This window comes from Phyllostomus discolor, chromosome 5 (assembly GCF_004126475.2).
Source record: "Phyllostomus discolor isolate MPI-MPIP mPhyDis1 chromosome 5, mPhyDis1.pri.v3, whole genome shotgun sequence".
NCBI classification, from domain to species: Eukaryota; Metazoa; Chordata; class Mammalia; order Chiroptera; family Phyllostomidae; genus Phyllostomus; species Phyllostomus discolor.
The window spans coordinates 127,032,053-127,049,073 of record NC_040907.2 but is presented as its reverse complement, the minus strand read 5'-3'; the positions used below and the strand labels follow the sequence as shown (position 1 = coordinate 127,049,073).

At 51.2% G+C, this 17,021-nt stretch overlaps 1 protein-coding gene across 3 annotated transcripts in view; it reads left to right on the top strand.

Annotated features, from left to right (window-relative positions):
* HK1 (hexokinase 1) overlaps positions 1 to 15,174 on the top strand; it is a 65,616-nt gene extending 50,442 nt beyond the window's left edge. For 2 of the 3 annotated variants that reach the window (XM_036026864.1, XM_036026865.1), the window contains exons 11-18: positions 959 to 1,107; positions 1,427 to 1,546; positions 2,724 to 2,819; positions 4,834 to 4,933; positions 7,154 to 7,337; positions 9,186 to 9,341; positions 12,413 to 12,646; positions 14,283 to 15,160. In XM_036026864.1, the coding sequence (XP_035882757.1) occupies positions 959 to 1,107; positions 1,427 to 1,546; positions 2,724 to 2,819; positions 4,834 to 4,933; positions 7,154 to 7,337; positions 9,186 to 9,341; positions 12,413 to 12,646; positions 14,283 to 14,427 (1,184 nt within the window). In that variant the 3' untranslated portion in view covers positions 14,428 to 15,160. Of the gene's footprint in view, positions 1 to 958; positions 1,108 to 1,426; positions 1,547 to 2,723; positions 2,820 to 4,833; positions 4,934 to 7,153; positions 7,338 to 9,185; positions 9,342 to 12,412; positions 12,647 to 14,282 lie in introns of all 3 variants that reach the window. The other variant, XM_028511444.2, reaches the window with a different exon arrangement.
* Positions 15,175 to 17,021: the final 1,847 nt, after the last annotated feature.

The following is a 17,021-nucleotide window of genomic DNA, read 5'->3' as shown; positions in this document are numbered from 1 at the left end:
GTGTCTGCAGTCACTGGTGGGTCAGCTGAGGGCCTTCCCTCACATGTCCGGCAGTTGGCTGGTGTCAGCTGGGTTTGGGATGAGACCCAACCATGTGTCTCATCCTCCAGCAGGCCACTGAGCTTGTTCACATGGTAGCGGCAGGGTCCACAGGGAGAGGGAAGAGTTTCAAGCCTCTGGGAGGCCTAGGCTGGGATTGGCTCAGTTTTGCCTCTGCCACTCTGTTGGCCAAAGCAAGTCATAGGCTGGGCCAGATCCAAGGGGCGGAGAGATAGACTCCACCGTTCAATGGGAAGAACTGCAGACTCACTTTGCCAAGAAGCATGTGGATGGGGAAGGGAATGATTGCAGCCATGCTTGCAAGTGCTCTGCACACAGACATACAGTATTAGTTTCTCTGTGTTATTCCCTATAATCTGGTCATTGTTGCCAGGCCTTTTAGTAACCCTGGTGAAGTTAGTCTGTGTGTTGTGACAAGTGGTCATCCCTGGGGCCTTTTGTCCCAGTGTGGCTCAGAGGTTGTGGTGGTCAGTGAGTTAGTGGCCACCCGTCTCTAAGCCTGACCTGTGTACTGGAGGAGAGACTTAGGGCTTCTCCCCTTTATTTATTATGAAGGTTTCCCCCTTGAAAGTCTGGAGTCTTAGGGTCACTGACTGCTGTGAGGCAGTTAGCTGTTTTTGACATTGTTTTTTTTTTTAAGATTTTATTTATTTTAGAGAGCAGGGAAGGTAGGGAGAAAGAGAGGGAGAGAAACATCTATGTGAGACAGAAGCATCGATCAGTGGCCTCTGCACACACCCCAGCCAAGACGGAACCTGCAACCCAGGGCCTGCTCCCTGACGCAGGTGTGCGTGAGGAATCCAACCAGTGACCTTCTGCTCTGCAGGACAATGCCCAACCAACTGAACCACACCGGTCAGGCCATTTTTGACATTCTTTATGTTCTTGACTATGACAGAGCACGGTGACTTCTTGGCCCTGGATCTTGGGGGCACGAATTTCCGTGTCCTGCTGGTGAAAATCCGCAGTGGGAAGAAGAGAACAGTGGAAATGCACAACAAGATCTATGCCATCCCCGTTGAGATCATGCAGGGCACTGGGGAAGAGGTGAGGTGGTTTTGCTTTTACACCACTGGGGTGTGTGTGTGTGTCACACACACAGCCAGTGGCAGCGGTGGTCCCTCAAACCTGCCATGTGGTGCCTGCAGCTGTGCAATTGTGTCCTTGCGGCCAGAAGGCATTGGGTACTTTCAGCCGAGCTGGCTTATGATGCTCAGGGGCTGCAAAGGTCCTGGAAAGGGGACTCATTCTGCATGTGTTAGGGTCTGTGTCTGTGAGTGTGCGTGTGTGCACATGTGTGCATTTGAACTAGTGCACCGAAAGTATGAAACCAGAGCGCTCACACGGAATCCCTTCTTTCCTAAAGCTGTTTGACCACATCGTCTCCTGCATCTCTGACTTCCTGGACTACATGGGGATCAAGGGCCCCCGGATGCCTCTGGGCTTCACATTCTCGTTTCCCTGCAAGCAGACAAGTCTGGACAAGGTGAGTCAGACGCTGGGCAGCCCGAATGTCCCACCGGTGTGGGATGGCCCTGGAGGCCTCCTCCAGCCTCATTGTCTCCCCTCCTTAGCGGGTGTGGCTCAGATGTCACAGCGGGTTGACCCAAGCTTTATGCCACACCCCCCAGTACATCTTAAGACCCTTCTTTGATCATTTAAAGCTTTTATCTTTTCTGGGAAGCCTTTGTCCTCCAGACAGAAAGGATCTCAGCCTCCTCTGGGTTTCCTGTTCCTACTAATGTTGCCCATCACAGTACTTTTTACAGTTGTTAGTGACTGCATCTTTTCTGCTCTGCTGCATATTTCTTAAGTGAGGACCTTTGACCCCCACATGCCCTAGCACAGAATTCTGTCAGAAGAAATACTTAATAAATAATTGTGTGTTTAATAAATAGGATACAACAGGGTCCAAGATCAGAGCTTGAGCACCTGCTGAGTAGTAAGAGCTGGGTAGAGCTGAAGGTTATGGTGTCTGTCCTCAGGGGCCCCCGGTCTGGAGGGTCCCAGCCCTACGCCAGCAGTCCCGCACTGCGCTAAGGGCTGTCAGTGCATGGGGGCATGTCTTGTGCAGAGGGAACCGACTTTGCAGTCGCAGATGCAAGACCAAGCCTGTCCTGCTGGAATAGCCACAGTGCCTCGGTGTGTCACGGGTGGATGTGTGGCCAGGGAGGAGGCCCTGGAGGTTACACCACACTTGGCCTTAGGTCAGGGTTTGAGTTATATGATTGGCAGAATTAGGGAAGCTGTAGAGCCGCCTGCCTCTGGAAGCCAGTTACCGTGGACTCAGTGCTGACTTGAGGCTGTTTTCCTCTGAAGGTCTCGTATCGTAGGCGTCAGCAGTCGGAGCCACCGTGTTAATTAAAAATTGTATTTCTCCACTTCGGTTGTTGGCAGACTGTTCTTCAGGGGACCTAGTTGGTTATGTCTGGGGCAGCACCTTTAACCATCTATGCCTCGGTTTCTCCATCTGTAAATGGGAGTTATAAACCAGACTGCTGTGAGGATAGTGCAGAGGGTTGGGCCTATGGAGGACTGTTAGTACTTATTAGTTTGTGCCTCAGTTGTTCCAGCATTGTCTTGCTGTACATTCTCAGCAGGGAGTAGAATTTCGTGTCGAGGGCTAATTACCCAGGGCTCTCCTGGTGCCTTTCCTGTTGCAGGGAATCTTGATCACCTGGACGAAGGGGTTTAAGGCAACCGACTGTGTGGGGAACGACGTAGTCACCTTACTAAGGGACGCAATCAAGAGGAGAGAGGTAACTATTGCAAAGAGGTTTTTAACAATCTTTACTGTGCTTTCGGGTTATAAAAATCATACTTGCTGATCATGAAGACTTTGCACAATCCAGAAGCATGTGACCTGGGTGGAAAGTTTTCCCAATGGCCAGCAATAAAACAGAGGTGAACAGTTTTGAGTTGTTAAAGGATAGTTTGTTTAAAAAGGTAAAATCATAACTCTCCTACGGATTGGAAAAGGGAAGAGTAGCCTGTGACAGCTGGGCACAGCCTGGCACCCCAGTCAGACCATGGTGTCCTCCCGTGGGACACAGACCTCCCCATGGCCACTGCCTGACCACTGAGGAACCGGAGGAGGATGAGGGTGCTCCCGCATCACAGCAGAGCTCGGCACATGCTCAGTTGCCCTGCTTGCGGACAGCGGACCGCGTCTGCCCCAGGCCAAAGCCCTGCTCCTCTGAGCCCTCCCTCGAATGGCGCTCTCTGACACCATCTGAGCTACCAGCAGCGGTGTGTGTCCCGGGGCCACAGCCCATCAGGGGTCAGGGGTCTGGCGTTGCTCCCCCGAAGCTGTTTCTGCTGGCCTTTGGCTGGACAACACTGTCAAAGTAGAAAACAAAAGATTCCCGAGATTCTGCTTAACTCATTAATTAGTTAGAGAAATCAGTAAGAAGTTAAATGCGTTAGTTCCAGTTTAAAAGAGCAGACAAATACGGAGGCAGGAAGACTGAAAGGAATGGGGTTGAGAGAGGGGTTGGTTGCACCCGGAAGGGTGTGCCACACAACAGGTAGTGTGTCATTGAGAAGAAACCTGATGACCTGCTTTTGCCTCCCTCATAACTCCTTTTTTTTTTTAAAACACGATTTTATTTATTTTTAGAGATAAGGGAAAGGAGGGAGAAAGAGAGGGAGGGAAACATCGATTGGTTGGTTGCCTCTCATACACTCCCTGATGGGGGCCTGAACCTGCAACCCAGGCGTGTGCCCCGACCAGGAATCAAACCAGTGACCTTCCACTTTACTCGATGACACCCAACCAACTGAGCCACATCGGCCAGGGACCATCTCACAACTCCTAATGTTAGTGTTCTTTCACATGCATGTAACAACACACATTTAAAAAAAATGGGAATCCTACCCATTTTCTAAACAGTACTGTTCTAAAACTTGCTTTTTTTCATTTTTTTATTTTCATTTTTAAAGATTTTAATTTACTTTTAGAGAGCGGGGAAGGGAGGGAGAAAGAGGAGAGAATCATTAATCTATGAGAGACACATTGATTGGTTGCCTCTCATATGCCCCCAACTGGGGGCCTGGCCCACAATCTAGGCACATGCCCTGACTGGCAATCGAACCTGAAACCTTGTGGTTCGCAGGCCGACGCTCAGTCCACTGAGCCACAGCAGCCAGGGCGTTTTCCTCATTTAATATAAAACAGGCATCGTCTCATGTCACAACATGCAGACCAACTTCATTCTTTTTCTTGGCTGTACAGGATCCCCATGTTCATCTGAACCGTGGTTTATATAACTCCTTTGGATCTATTTTGGGGTTGTTTCTCTCTCTGACTCCTGCAAGTCATGTAGTACATATCCTTGTACAGGTACCTTCGTGTTCCTGCGTGGCTATTTCTGAAAGGCAGATTTGTAGAAATAGATTTGGTATTATCATTTTGCCCTCTGAAAGGCTATAACGCTTTAAATTCCCAAGAGAAAGGAAAGAGCTTTCTGGCTAAGTCATTTGTCCATTCAACACTTCCCTTCAGGCTGCCTCTTTAGAACTCAAAACCATCTGTGAAAATGGGTAGAATACTTCCGTTCTTTAGATCTCAGACTCAAGATGCATCATTAATTGTAGGTGTTTCATCAGCAAAGAAGCATTTAATTGCCTTTTATAGGCTGGTGAGAAAACCCTTTCAGATGACGCACCGGCAGCTCTCTCTGACTGTAGTGCAGCCCCGTGAACCTGTGGGATTCAAGCCAGGCAGTGCTCTTCCCTCCGTGGAAGCTAAAGCTTGTCTCTTTTTTCCCAAAGGAATTCGATCTGGACGTGGTGGCCATAGTCAATGACACGGTGGGCACCATGATGACCTGTGCTTATGAGGAGCCCACCTGTGAGGTCGGACTCATTGTAGGTGGGTGTCCTGGGAGGTCTCTCTCCTTGGGGCAAGGAAGGCTGGGTTTTTCTGTTTTGGGGGGCCTTGAATCTGCAGCTTAGCCCTTTATGTGAGACAGTGTAACTGTGTGAGACAGTGTAACTGTGTGAGACAGTGTATCTGTGTGGTCCCCTTACCACCTCCAGAGTTGTATCCTGGACCAAGGCTACAGAGCCCTCCAGGAGGTTCCCCCCCACCCCAGCCCCCCAGTGCTGAATGTGACCAGACTGTCAGGAAGGCAGCTCTCCAGGAGTGGGGGTCTCAGATGGCTCACAGGTGCGGTGGGTGGGGCAGGAGTACCTGGAGCTGGCCTGGCCCACATGGCAAGCCTTGAGCTTGTGCGGAGGAGCTCCAGCAGGTGTTGCCAGGCCTGCTGCTAGGAAGGAGCTCTCCTGTCCTGACCATGGGAAATCTGGAGAAAGGTTTTGGGTGCTCTTTTGCCTTTAGCAGCCACTGTCTGTGAGCAGTCCCAGGTGCTCAAGTGGGTTGGGAAGGGTTATCTGTTGGCTTTGCCGCTGTTCCCTTATAGCCCAAGCACTTTAGAGGCTTGGGCCTTGTGAGCACATAATCCCTGAAGCATATCGATTTGGACTGTTGAGGAAACTTTTTGTCCAATTGAACCTGCTCCTGGTGTCAGAGATGCTGGGAAAAGGCCCCGTTTCTTAGCCGACATCTGCAGACCCAGCTTGGACAGGGAAGGGTGCGTGTGCCCTGCTGCTGCCTGGTCCCTTCTCCAAGTGCCTGGGATACAGCTCCCAGTAGGCTGCCCTGCCAGTGCCAGGAAGACCTTTTCGTTTGTTAAACCATTTTTGGCTCGTAGGGAAATACAAAAAACTAGGGAGCAGCTCTGAGTGAAAGGTTTTGGGGGGCCTGGCTTTGGGGCTCATTTGTTGTTTCTTCTTCCTTTTGCAAAGCTTTGCTTCTCCACCCAACCCCGCCCTGTCTTCCCTCATGAATGGGCTTGGGTGTGAAATGTGAAGCCAGAGTGACACAGCACATTCCCGGCTGCCAGGCCAGGCCTCACCTTCCGGCCTGGAGGGTCAGGGAAGCCCAATTAGCTGTTTCTGGCACCAGAGAAGTGGGGGGTGGGGTGGCATGATCGCAGAGGAAGAGGAAGGGGCGGGGCTCTCCGCAGCTCCCCCTGCATTCAAAGCCACATTTTCCTTCCTGTCAATTGGTCTCTGCTGCCCAGCACTTCCATGTGCAAAAAGTATCGTTTTCATGTTTTGACTTCCATTTCTCAGTTTTACACTCTTTTTTTACAGAACTCCTTGGTTAATTGGTAGGTTTTTAAATTCTAGTCCATTCACCGAGACAAGGCCAGTGACCACAAGCTTGGATATTGTGGCAATTAAAACTGCTGTGAAAGCTTTAGGCCTCTTCCTCTCGATTTCTGTACTGAACTCCCCATGAATGAGAACAGCAGGCAGTTTGTGGTCAGTCCTTGGGGGGGCAGCAGGCGGAGCAGCCCTGCTCGGGGGGACTTCAGGGTTGGAAATCAGAGGCTCCTGAGCCCTGGAACCCAGTGGTCACAGTGTGTGGTACATGCAGGGAGGTGGTCCTTAGAGAATTGTCAGATTTTCAAAGAGGGCTGTGATACCACAATGTGCAGAGTTATCACTTTAGAAAGGCACCCTTGAAAAGCGCAGGACAACGTCCTCCAGGGTCCCCACTGTGGGCTTCATTCTGGGACACTTAGGGGAGAGTTTGCTGAGCAGGCATAGTCCATGGCCATCTTCGATAAGAAGAGACCAGGGACACCCATGGTCTGATAGTGGACAGTCCCCCAGTGAAATGTGTGTGTGTGTGTGTGTGTGTGTGTGTGTGTGTGTGTGTGTGAAGAGAGAGGGAAAGATGGAGCAAGGGTGGGAGAGAGAAATATCTTTCCAGTGTGAATATTGCCTATCTGTCCACTATTGAAGATACATTTCTTTATTGTGAGAACATCTTCTATTAAAATAAATGTGGCCCGACCTAGGCAGGTAAACAGATGAGGTGCTTGGTACTGATGCCTTCGTATAAGGTAAAAATTCTCTCTGGATGGTTTGACTCTGACTCTCCTTTTATATTCTGAGGTTTTTCTGGAAAACATTAGGAAAGTGCAGCTTTTACTTTGCTCCTCTCAGCAACGCCCCCTGTCTGGAAGCGCAGGCCGCGGGCCCTGCTGCATGCCCAGTCATTCCCCCTCCTGTGTTCCAGGGACCGGCACCAACGCCTGCTACATGGAGGAAATGAAGAACGTGGAGATGCTGGAAGGGAATGAGGGGCAAATGTGCATCAACATGGAGTGGGGTGCTTTTGGGGACAACGGGTGTTTGGATGATATCAGAACACATTATGACAAGCTGGTGGATGAATATTCTCTAAACGCTGGGAAACAGAGGTAATTCTGCCTATTGGAGGAGACACATCAGGGTGTCAGGATGGGGGGAGGGTGTTCTGCCTGCTAACAGTCAAAGAAGTGTCTAGTGGGAGGAGTGGGGTCTACACAGAGACTCTGACACCAGTGCCTCCCTCGGGTTTCCTTCTGACCTTGACGTTTGGCCCCAGGGGAGCAGGAATGAGGGATGGGCCCCTAACATGGTACAGGAGGGCCCAGGGTGCACGTTGATGTCTCTTCAGGGGCCCCCTCTGGGGAGGGAGTGGGGGCGGCCACACCACTTCCATCAGTGACATGTTCAACCTGGAGCATTCTAGCCTCCCCTCGTTGTTTTGTCTCCATCAAAGTAATAGAAACCTCTTAGTCAGTAGTTTTTGTCTTGTTTAGTGGAAGTAGAACACACTTGACCTTCAGATGTCAAAGGGCAAGGAAAATTCATATCTGGCCAGTGGGTTTGGGAGAAGTGTGGGGGTCTCTGCTCGAGGTTGAGGCAGGAGGCTCAGAGCCATTCATCCTTCCCATTGTGGACCGCCTGGGCCAGCCTAGTGGCTGTTTGGAGCTTTACAGCTTGGGTCTCAGGGACCCTCCTGTCTCTAGCTCCCAGGATTCAGGCCATCCTCTGCCTGCACCGGGATGAGTAGGTCTAAGCGGTGTCCCCAGGAGCACAAAGAAGGGCTGGGTGGTACCTCTCAAATATAAGTTGTTCCTCAGCCACCCTCAAGATGTTTGCTTTTTTCAAATACCACCCATGCTGTTATTGAAGTTTTTCCTCTAAGTCAGCTTATATTCTTAAATTTAATGAGGGGAAAAAAATAGGAAACCCAATATTACCATAAATAGATGGCAGTTATAAAATCAATATAGCAAAAAACGTTATTCAAGTCTAGCTGCTGTTGCCTACCAGAGGCTGTAAATGAAGGCCTTGCTGGGAAGGGTGGCCGGCAGGCTCTGGGAGCAGGCCGCCTGGGTAGGCTGAGGAGGGCTGGGTGGGAGCGGCCATGACAGTGCCCTTTCTTGTTCTTTCTGTGAACCAGCTGCAATCTAGAGCAGACTCTTCCCTGCCTGGGGTCTCTAGGACAGCAGGGGTCATGGAAGCATTTAAACCCTTGGTCATTTCTTGGGGTCCTTGAGTATGGAGAAGCCAAGAAATAAAAACCCCCAAGACTGGGCCCTCGGGAGTGCTGTGGCCACATGAATTCTCCAGTCTGCGTTGCTTTATCAAGCCTGCCACGTGCCTGACCAAGTACTCTGGGATTTTGCAAAACCTTCCAGAAATCTAGTAGGAAATTTCTTACTGTCTTCTAGTCACTCTCAGACTCAGCCGGCCATTTGCTTATTCTGTAGATATTTATCAAGCACTTGACGGAGATCCCAGCGCTTTGTGGTGCTGGGCTCTGGGACTCCGGGCTGAACCAGACCAACACCCTCTGTCTTCTTGAGGCTCTTGCTCCAGGGGTGATGAGAGGCGGGGACCTGTGTGCATTGTGAGGGAGAGGGGGCGTTGTGTGGGGTCCGAGATGTGTAGATCTAACCTGGTCTTGGAGGGGCAGGCAGGCCTCCAGGGAAGTGATGTTGGAACCGAGAACTGGAGTGGGGTTTTTCAGGCAAAGGCCAGAAGTTAGCTGAGGAGAGAAATGGTCCAGCACTTAGACACATGTGTCGGTGGCTTCATTTCTGATCCCTGCTAGGGCTGAGGATGCCTCAGTCCTTCCTGGCCTCACTCTCTGCCTCCTCTGGGAGTGCAGGGCTGGGGTGCGGATTGGGGATGCCCCTGAGGGGCAGGAAGACACCTCTGGTAACCGTAAGACTGAAGGCTTCACATAAACGCCCAGGTCCTTCCTCCTGTTTCAGGTATGAGAAGATGATCAGCGGCATGTACCTGGGTGAAATTGTTCGCAACATCTTGATCGACTTCACCAAGAGGGGATTCCTGTTCCGGGGGCAGATCTCTGAGCCGCTGAAGACTCGGGGCATCTTTCAGACCAAGTATCTCTCTCAGATTGAGAGGTGAGTGGAGAGGGACTCTCCTGTAGGGGCCTATTAGAGGTTGGCAGGGCCAGGGGGTCACCCGGCACCCTAGGGGACATTTTGGCCACTTGTGAGATTTTTTTTCTCCTATAATTTTATTATAAATTACTTTTATTTGTCCTTTATGTTTGTCATTATATTGATTTCTTTGAAATTGTGTGTGTAAATAGGTCATTGACTCCATTTCAGGATAATGAAGATAGTGGAGAAACTTTCCTCTGCCCTCCTAGGTTCTTTTAGCTTGTCTAATAATTAAATCTATGGAAGACAGATAAACAAGACATAATCAGATTTATGTCTTGTAATTAAATTAGATTTAATTACATATGTATGGTATGAACAGGGACCCCACATACATGAGAGGGTCAGAGACAGGAAGTTAAAATGAGGCATATAAGAAATCATAAAGAAAAAAATTGAGTCCTGGCTGGCATAGCTCAGTTGGCTGGGCGTCCTGTAATCCAAAAGGTTGCCAGTCCAATTCCCGGTCAGGTCACATGCCTGGGTTGTGGACCTGGTCCCTGACAGGGGTACGTGAGAGAGGCAATCAATCAATGTTTCTCTCACACATTGATGTTTCTCTCCCTCTCTTTCTTCCTACCTTCCCCTCTCTCTAAAATAAATAAAATCTTAAAAAAAAAGAATAAATAAAATCTTTAAAAAAAAGAAAGAGTTTTGCTAATAGCATCTGTAAGTTTAAAAGAATCATTAATCAGCCCTGGCTGGTGTAGCTCAGTGGATTGAGTGCAGGCTGCAAACCAAAGGATTGCAGGTTCGATTCCCAATCAGAGCACATGCCTGGGTTGCAGGCCAGGTCCCCAGTGGGGGCCACACGAGAGGCAACCATACATTGATGTTTCTCTCTTTCTCCCTCCCTTCCCCTCTCTAAAAATAAATAAATAAAATCTTTTAAAAATAAAAGAATCATTAATCAAACTTATATGGCAAATGACAGACTAAGGAAAACATTTACACTGTATGTGACAATATGCAGACTGGTGCAGCTGGCAAGAGCTCGGCTCCAGTCCTTTTAGATCCAGTCCTAAAGCCTGCTCTGCCTCGCTGGCTCTGTGCTTTGAGTGAGTTACTCAGTTTCTCTCGGGCTCAGTTTCTTCATCTTTAAAATGGGAATAATTAGACACGGTTGGTTGGTATTGTTACAGAACACAACAAGGGGGGCCTGGGATGATATACTATTATTGAAAGAAGGCCCTGGGTCTGTTATGTCCGCCGCCAGAGGAAAGACGTCTCTCAATGCCAGAGATTCATGAAAAGGAAAGGAAATGTTTATTTAATGCTATACGAACTTAAAGTAGTGACCTAATGTCTTTATCAAAACCCCAAAGTCCCTTAAAACACCCACAAACAGACACCGTCCTTCCTTCCTTCCCCCTTTGCCCAGTCCAGAGTACTCTGCTAAAACCAGGTGGTGGTTCCCCCTTCTAAAGCTGTGGGGGTCCCCACTCTGCCAGGCCGCGTGGTTCTCTCCTCAGGGCTGCGCAGGGTTCTCCTCTCGCTCAAGTCCGCGTGCTTCCCCTCAATGGCCGCCAAATCTGGGTTTTAAATCCCTGTGGCCAATCTTCCTCTGCAGCCTCATTTCCGACTCCTCCCACACTCGGCTTCACATGCCAGAACTCTTATCCTTCCAGCTTTACTGGGCTGCCATCATGAGTCTGGGCAGGTGTGGCCCCATGTCCAGGAGCCAGTCCTCTCTGAGCTCCCACGCAGGCGCTGTATTGCAGGGGACCTGCCCCCCCAGTTACTTCTGGGTGGGGAAGTTACTTCTGTTCCCCTGTCTTAGAGCTGATCACAGCTACTTAACATATCTATGCAACCAGCCAAAGGCTATAGATATGTTAAATGACCAACCCAGAGGTTAGCTGCAAGGCTGTTGCTATGCAAAACAGCTCTCAATGGCCCTGCTCCATTTGTCCCTTCCCCCAACCCACACCCTGGGGGGGGGGGCAGTGAAGACATCCTAAAATCTCCTAGACACCTTGAGTTCTGGACCCCATTTTAAAATGCCTATTTGGGGTCCCCCTCTTGGCTGCACCCTGTAACAGTATGAAGAGGAAATATGGTAATGTATGTCAAGTGCCTGTCACATAGTACGTCCTCAAGCAAGGCTGGCTATTATCACCATTGTCATCCTCTTCGTCATCAATCACCTACAACTCTTTTAATTGCATAAGAATGAGACAAAATATCCCAGGAGAACAAAAGTCCTGATATAATAGTTAATATGGCCAACAAACAAATGAAAAAAAAAAGGTTCTCCTCACTAATAGAGAAAAATGCAGATTAAACTACAGTGTGATGCCGTTCTTACCAAATCATCAAATGTTTTAAAGAGGGAAAAAAGGGATCCTTTCTGCCGGGGACCAGGACAGTCAGACACTCTGCTGGAGAGGGGCAGATGATACAACTTTCTGAAAGGCACTTGGCAACCTGTATCCGTATCATTTTGACCCAGAGTGTGTGTCCTAAGGGAAAAACTAAAGTTGCATGCAAAGATTTATAAGTAGGAAACTTTATGAGAATGTTACTTTGTAACAGCAGAAAGTTACAAACAACTTAAATTTCTCTGAACTGGCTAAGTAAGTTATGGTGCATCCCCAGAATGCAATGCCGTGGACTCTGTTTTCAATCCTGCTGTTAGGTAAGCAGGAGGGAAACTGCCCCATGGGTGAAGTAGGAAAAGGCAACAAAGGAAACCACATGTCAAGGGCAAGACCATTTTGCATATCATAAGAACAAAGACAGTTTAATGATATTCAGAAAAAACAGATGGGAAGGATGTATATTAAAATGTTAATAGCATTTCCCCCAGTGTTGGGATAGTTTTAATTGTCCAATATTTTTTTAGACTTGCCAGATTTCCTACAGTTTAACATGTAATGCTTTTGGGACCATTTTAAAAAATAACAAATCAGTGTTACTTTGAAGGAAAAATCCCCGTGAGCCTGTTCCTGGGCAAGTGCAGTGAGTTGGCTCCAGGCTGCTCTCGTGGGTCACACTTCATTCTGACCCCTGGCTTTTGTCCACCGCAGTGACCGGTTAGCACTGCTCCAGGTGCGGGCCATCCTCCAGCAGCTGGGCCTGAACAGCACCTGCGACGACAGTATCCTCGTCAAGACCGTGTGTGGCGTGGTGTCCAAGAGGGCCGCACAGCTGTGTGGCGCGGGCATGGCCGCCGTGGTGGACAAGATCCGGGAAAACAGAGGGCTGGACCATCTCAACGTGACCGTGGGGGTGGATGGAACACTCTACAAGCTTCACCCACAGTGAGTGGGGCTTCCGGTTGGGGCGGGCAGAGCTGCCTGGGCTGGAGAGTTCCTTCGATGGTGACGGGACATGAGGATGCGATTCCCACCAGGACAGTCCCTCAAGGGACTGGGGCTGCTCTGGGATGAGGCAGTGAACTGCTCTGAAGTTTCCCCGAGAGAGGCAGAGCAGTGGTTTTACTTGGCCAACTCACACCCGCATCATGACCTGTCCCTCGCCCCGCTCCCCCGGGGCCCCACTAGGGCCAGGCAGAGCCCTGGTGGGGAGCAGGCGAGGAGGTGGGGATGGGCGTGGGCTCACCGGTCAGCCCAGTAGCTGCAGCCTGGCCGGGAGCCTGTGTCCGGTAAGTGGGGAGAGGGAGTGAAGGAAAGGCAGAGGGACGGCTCGGGGTCTGGTGTACCTGCACTCCGCACTGGGGAGGCAGGAGCAGTCTTGGCCCTGGGCTTGTAACAGGGAGGGGGTGGGGGTAACTTCTTTTGTTCAAGTGCCCAACCCTCCTCTGTGCAGGGGGAGGGCGTGTGGCCCTATCTGCTCCTGGATCCACTGCATTGTCCCAAATCTTGGCTCTTATGAATAAAGGGACCATATTACTTACTGTCTAAACTGACAGGGGCACTTTTGCCAGTGGAGACTATGCTACTTACAAATACACTGGGACCATCCCAGGTAAACCGGGCCATGGTGTCACCCTACTTTAAAGCCACGTCACCCGACTCATCACAGGTGTTACCTTACCTCATGGTGGTGGGCTGGACCGTGCATCTTGGTCCATTCTCACTTTCATCTCTCCATTCCATAGCTGTGCCCTTCCTCACCTGGGGCAGCGCACAGGTGTGGGTTGGAGCTAGGCTTTGGAACCGCACACACTTGGACTTAATCCTGGCACCCCCCTTTGGAAGCTCGGTCCCATTGCTTGACCTCTGCCAAGTCTCATCTTCCTCCTGGGAGAGCAGCCACTGGCAGGACTGGAAGTTATGCCTATGAAGTGTAGGTAGGGTACCTGCTAGGTTTTTGACAAAGGGCCGTCCGTGTTACATCTAAGAGTTCTATTGTCCTGAGCGTTCTCAGCCTGGTCCTGTCTCCTTTTCAGCACAAAATTCGAGAACCTTGAGTGACCTCTCATTCAGAGATGACCTTTCACTGGGGGGGCCTCCCGCTGTTGGTTTCAGGTGCAGGGTGGTAGAGATGGTGATGGGCTGGGGGCCCCAGCGGGCTGCAGCTGTGGGGATGGTGTTCGTGCCCGTGCAGTCTGCTGAACGGGCCCAGCACCGGACCAGCGCCGGCCCGCCTCAGCGGCCCACACCCAGGCCTTTGCACCTTCCCGGGTTTGGTTCCCTCGGAGCTTCCAGGTGTGTCTTTGAGGATAGATGTGCCTGAGTATATTATTCATGCCCTACCCCTTATAAACTGTACAGGGCAGTTTGTTTTTGGATGCTCAGCCTAAAATTGTGATAATAGGCGTGACTGTAAGTCTACTTTCCTCCCTGCCCCTCTCCATAAGCCACAGCTGCTCCTAAGCGGCCCCACCCATCTTGTTTGCCCTCCTTTTTACTAGGGCCTTTGAGTATCTTCAGGTGGGCCTGGTGTCTCTTCTCATTTTCCCCTACCTACCTGTTTTGCTCTTGTCTTTTTCAGCTTCTCCAGAATCATGCACCAAACCGTGAAGGAACTGTCACCAAAGTGTAATGTGTCCTTCCTCCTGTCCGAAGACGGTAGTGGCAAGGGGGCTGCCCTCATCACGGCAGTGGGCGTGCGGCTCCGGGAGGAGATGAGCAGCTAAGAGGCCTGGACCCCAGCCTGCTGCCCTTCCAGCACTTACTTATCTCTCCAAGCGGCGACCCCCCCATTCTTCCAGCAAGCCGTGCTGGGAGACGCCAGCACCAGAGCCCGCCACTGCCACAGCGGGGAGGGAAACGGAAGCCAGCTAATGGCTCATAGCGTAGGCCACAAGATAGAGTGTGTGCTGCTGATAATCTCTCTCACCTCGGGGTCCCTCCTCACCTGTCCCACCACTCTGCATGATTTGATTCCAGCCCGGCCATGCGGCCCCCACGTGTGAAGTTTCGTGGCACCCATTTTTAATTTATGCATTCGTCCAACAGTTATTTATTGGCCTGAGATGAAAAGTCACACTGTCTGACAGGCCTCATGGGCATCCGTAGCCCATCCTGGGGAACGAATCCCCTGTGTAAAATCTATTATCACCAGCAGACACTGCCGGGGCTCCTCCCAGGGGCTCTCGCCACTCCCTCCCCTCCCAGCACCCACTGCTGTCTGGCGTCCGAAGGATCCCGTCTGGGTGTGTCAGTGCCACTGGATTGCGTGTCTGTGGACCTGGTCATGGCCACATTGTGACTGTCTTGCATTCTATCTTGTGGGGTGGGGGGAAGTGGTCAGTCCTGTGGCAAAGTGTCTTGTCTCTATTTGCCTAAAAGGAACCAATCAAAAAAATAGTGCCCTCATTGGAATGTCCCATCGCTTCTGTGAGCCATGTCGTATGACCTAGTAAACTTTGTACCAATTCAAAGACCTGAGTGATGCTTAATGGCTAGGGAAGGGGGAGGGCATCTGGGGATGTGGCAAAACCAAACCCTGGGCGTTTTTGTGGCCGCCTGGATCAAGGGGAGAACTGAGGTGAAGATTGTGTTCTCCAGCCCCAGCCTCCCTTTGGACGTCCTGAGGCCTTTGTACTGTCCCCGAGTGTCACAGAACCAGCCTCTCCCCTTGTCTCCCAGCACTTGCCCTTCTCCAGCCCCAGGGTCCTGTCCTGGGGAGAGGCTCCTGCAGCTCCCACCCCAGCACCTTTAAGGTGAAGAGATATCCTCTGTTCTCCAATAGCCTGGCCTCCTCACTTGCAGTTGGAGCAAAGACAAACCTGGCTTCCTGGGACTGTTCGAGTTTGATGAGAGGTGAGTGCAGCTTTGGCCTCCCCTGCCACCTGCAAGCAGAGCCTGCCCTTCACCGCCTTCTCTGCCTGCTCCAAGGCAACGAATGACATAGACCCCCCCAACCGCCGCTCTAACACAGATGAAGTCTTGCAGCAGCCTGGGGTGCCAGGAGTGCTGCACTCTCCCCTTCCCGCTCTGAAGGAGAGTGGCCCTCACCTGACCCTTGCATCCCTGTCCCACTGTTTTGGATTCTCCCCACAGACCATTGGCGGATCCCACCGCAGTCCGTACTCTGGTGCCCTGTGACCCAGGTGCCACACGAATCTCCCGAGCCATGGCCCCAGCTCTAGGCGGCCTCCCCCAGGACTGGCTGCGTGGTTTGGCGAGAGCAGAGCCCCTTTATTTGGCACAGCTGGTGCCTGTGGCACAGTGATTTTTGTGGAGAACACCTGATAACATTGGACCCTCTTGATGTACACTTTATGTTACACGGTTCTTCTGGGGCCTAGAGGGGGAGGCGGCAAGCTGGGAGAGGGGCGTCCTTGGGCCAGACCCGGAACTTCCTCTGGGTCAGGACAGTTGGTGTCTGCCTGCCACCTCCTTGCTGTGAAAGTGAGGGTGAGAGTTGTGTTGCTGCCTCGCAGGAGCTGTTCACGTAATGCAGCCGGCACGGGAGTAAGGAACACCGTGGCGGCTGCTGTTCGTTGAGTACTTCACCTGTGTCTGGCCTGGTGGTGCGCAGGTGTCGCTCCGTCATCCCTGCAGCATGCCCTGCCGTCGGGAGAGGGAGAGCGGAGGGCCAGGGGGGCTTGTGTGAGGCGGCACCGTGGAGGCTTCCTTTGCCTTTCCCCCCAGCGCCTCTGACTTTTCACCATCAATACTGGGCTGGATCTGAGTATTTCGATGCCAGGGCAGAGAAGCCTCATGTCTTGAACCTGACAATGAATCAGTGCCTTGTTGGCTGCTGCCCACAGGTGTGTTTTGTTCTGTTCCCCCAATGTTGATAAAAATGAGCCAACTGGAACAAGCCTGGAAGTCTCACAGATTGGGATTTCTGGCTTCTCTTGAAAGACTTAGAAGACGAGGCAACAGTGAATTCCCCTCACCACACGGCAGCATTTGTCTAGAGCTGATCAGCTACTGTCCCCTTTGGATGCCTATGTCCTCTGGTTTGCCACAGTCCCCACCATTCCCTATCACCCCAACACCAGAAGCCAGTTGCCTTTTACCATCATGGTTGCAGTTTTTCTTTTATACTGGATCCAACTTATTCGTTACGTTGTGTGCCCCAGGAAGGTGTTTGGGCCCACAGCTCCTGGCTGACAGGTGTTAGCTGACTCTGTCTCTCTGTCTCTCGTTGGATCCCCTGCGGCACTGTCTGAGGGCAGGCTGGGTCCTCTTCAAGTCAGCATCCCCCGCAGACTGCCCGGCCCCTTCTTGTTCTTCCGTCGATGTATTGAAGGGTGAGGAGTGGGCCAGGTTTTCA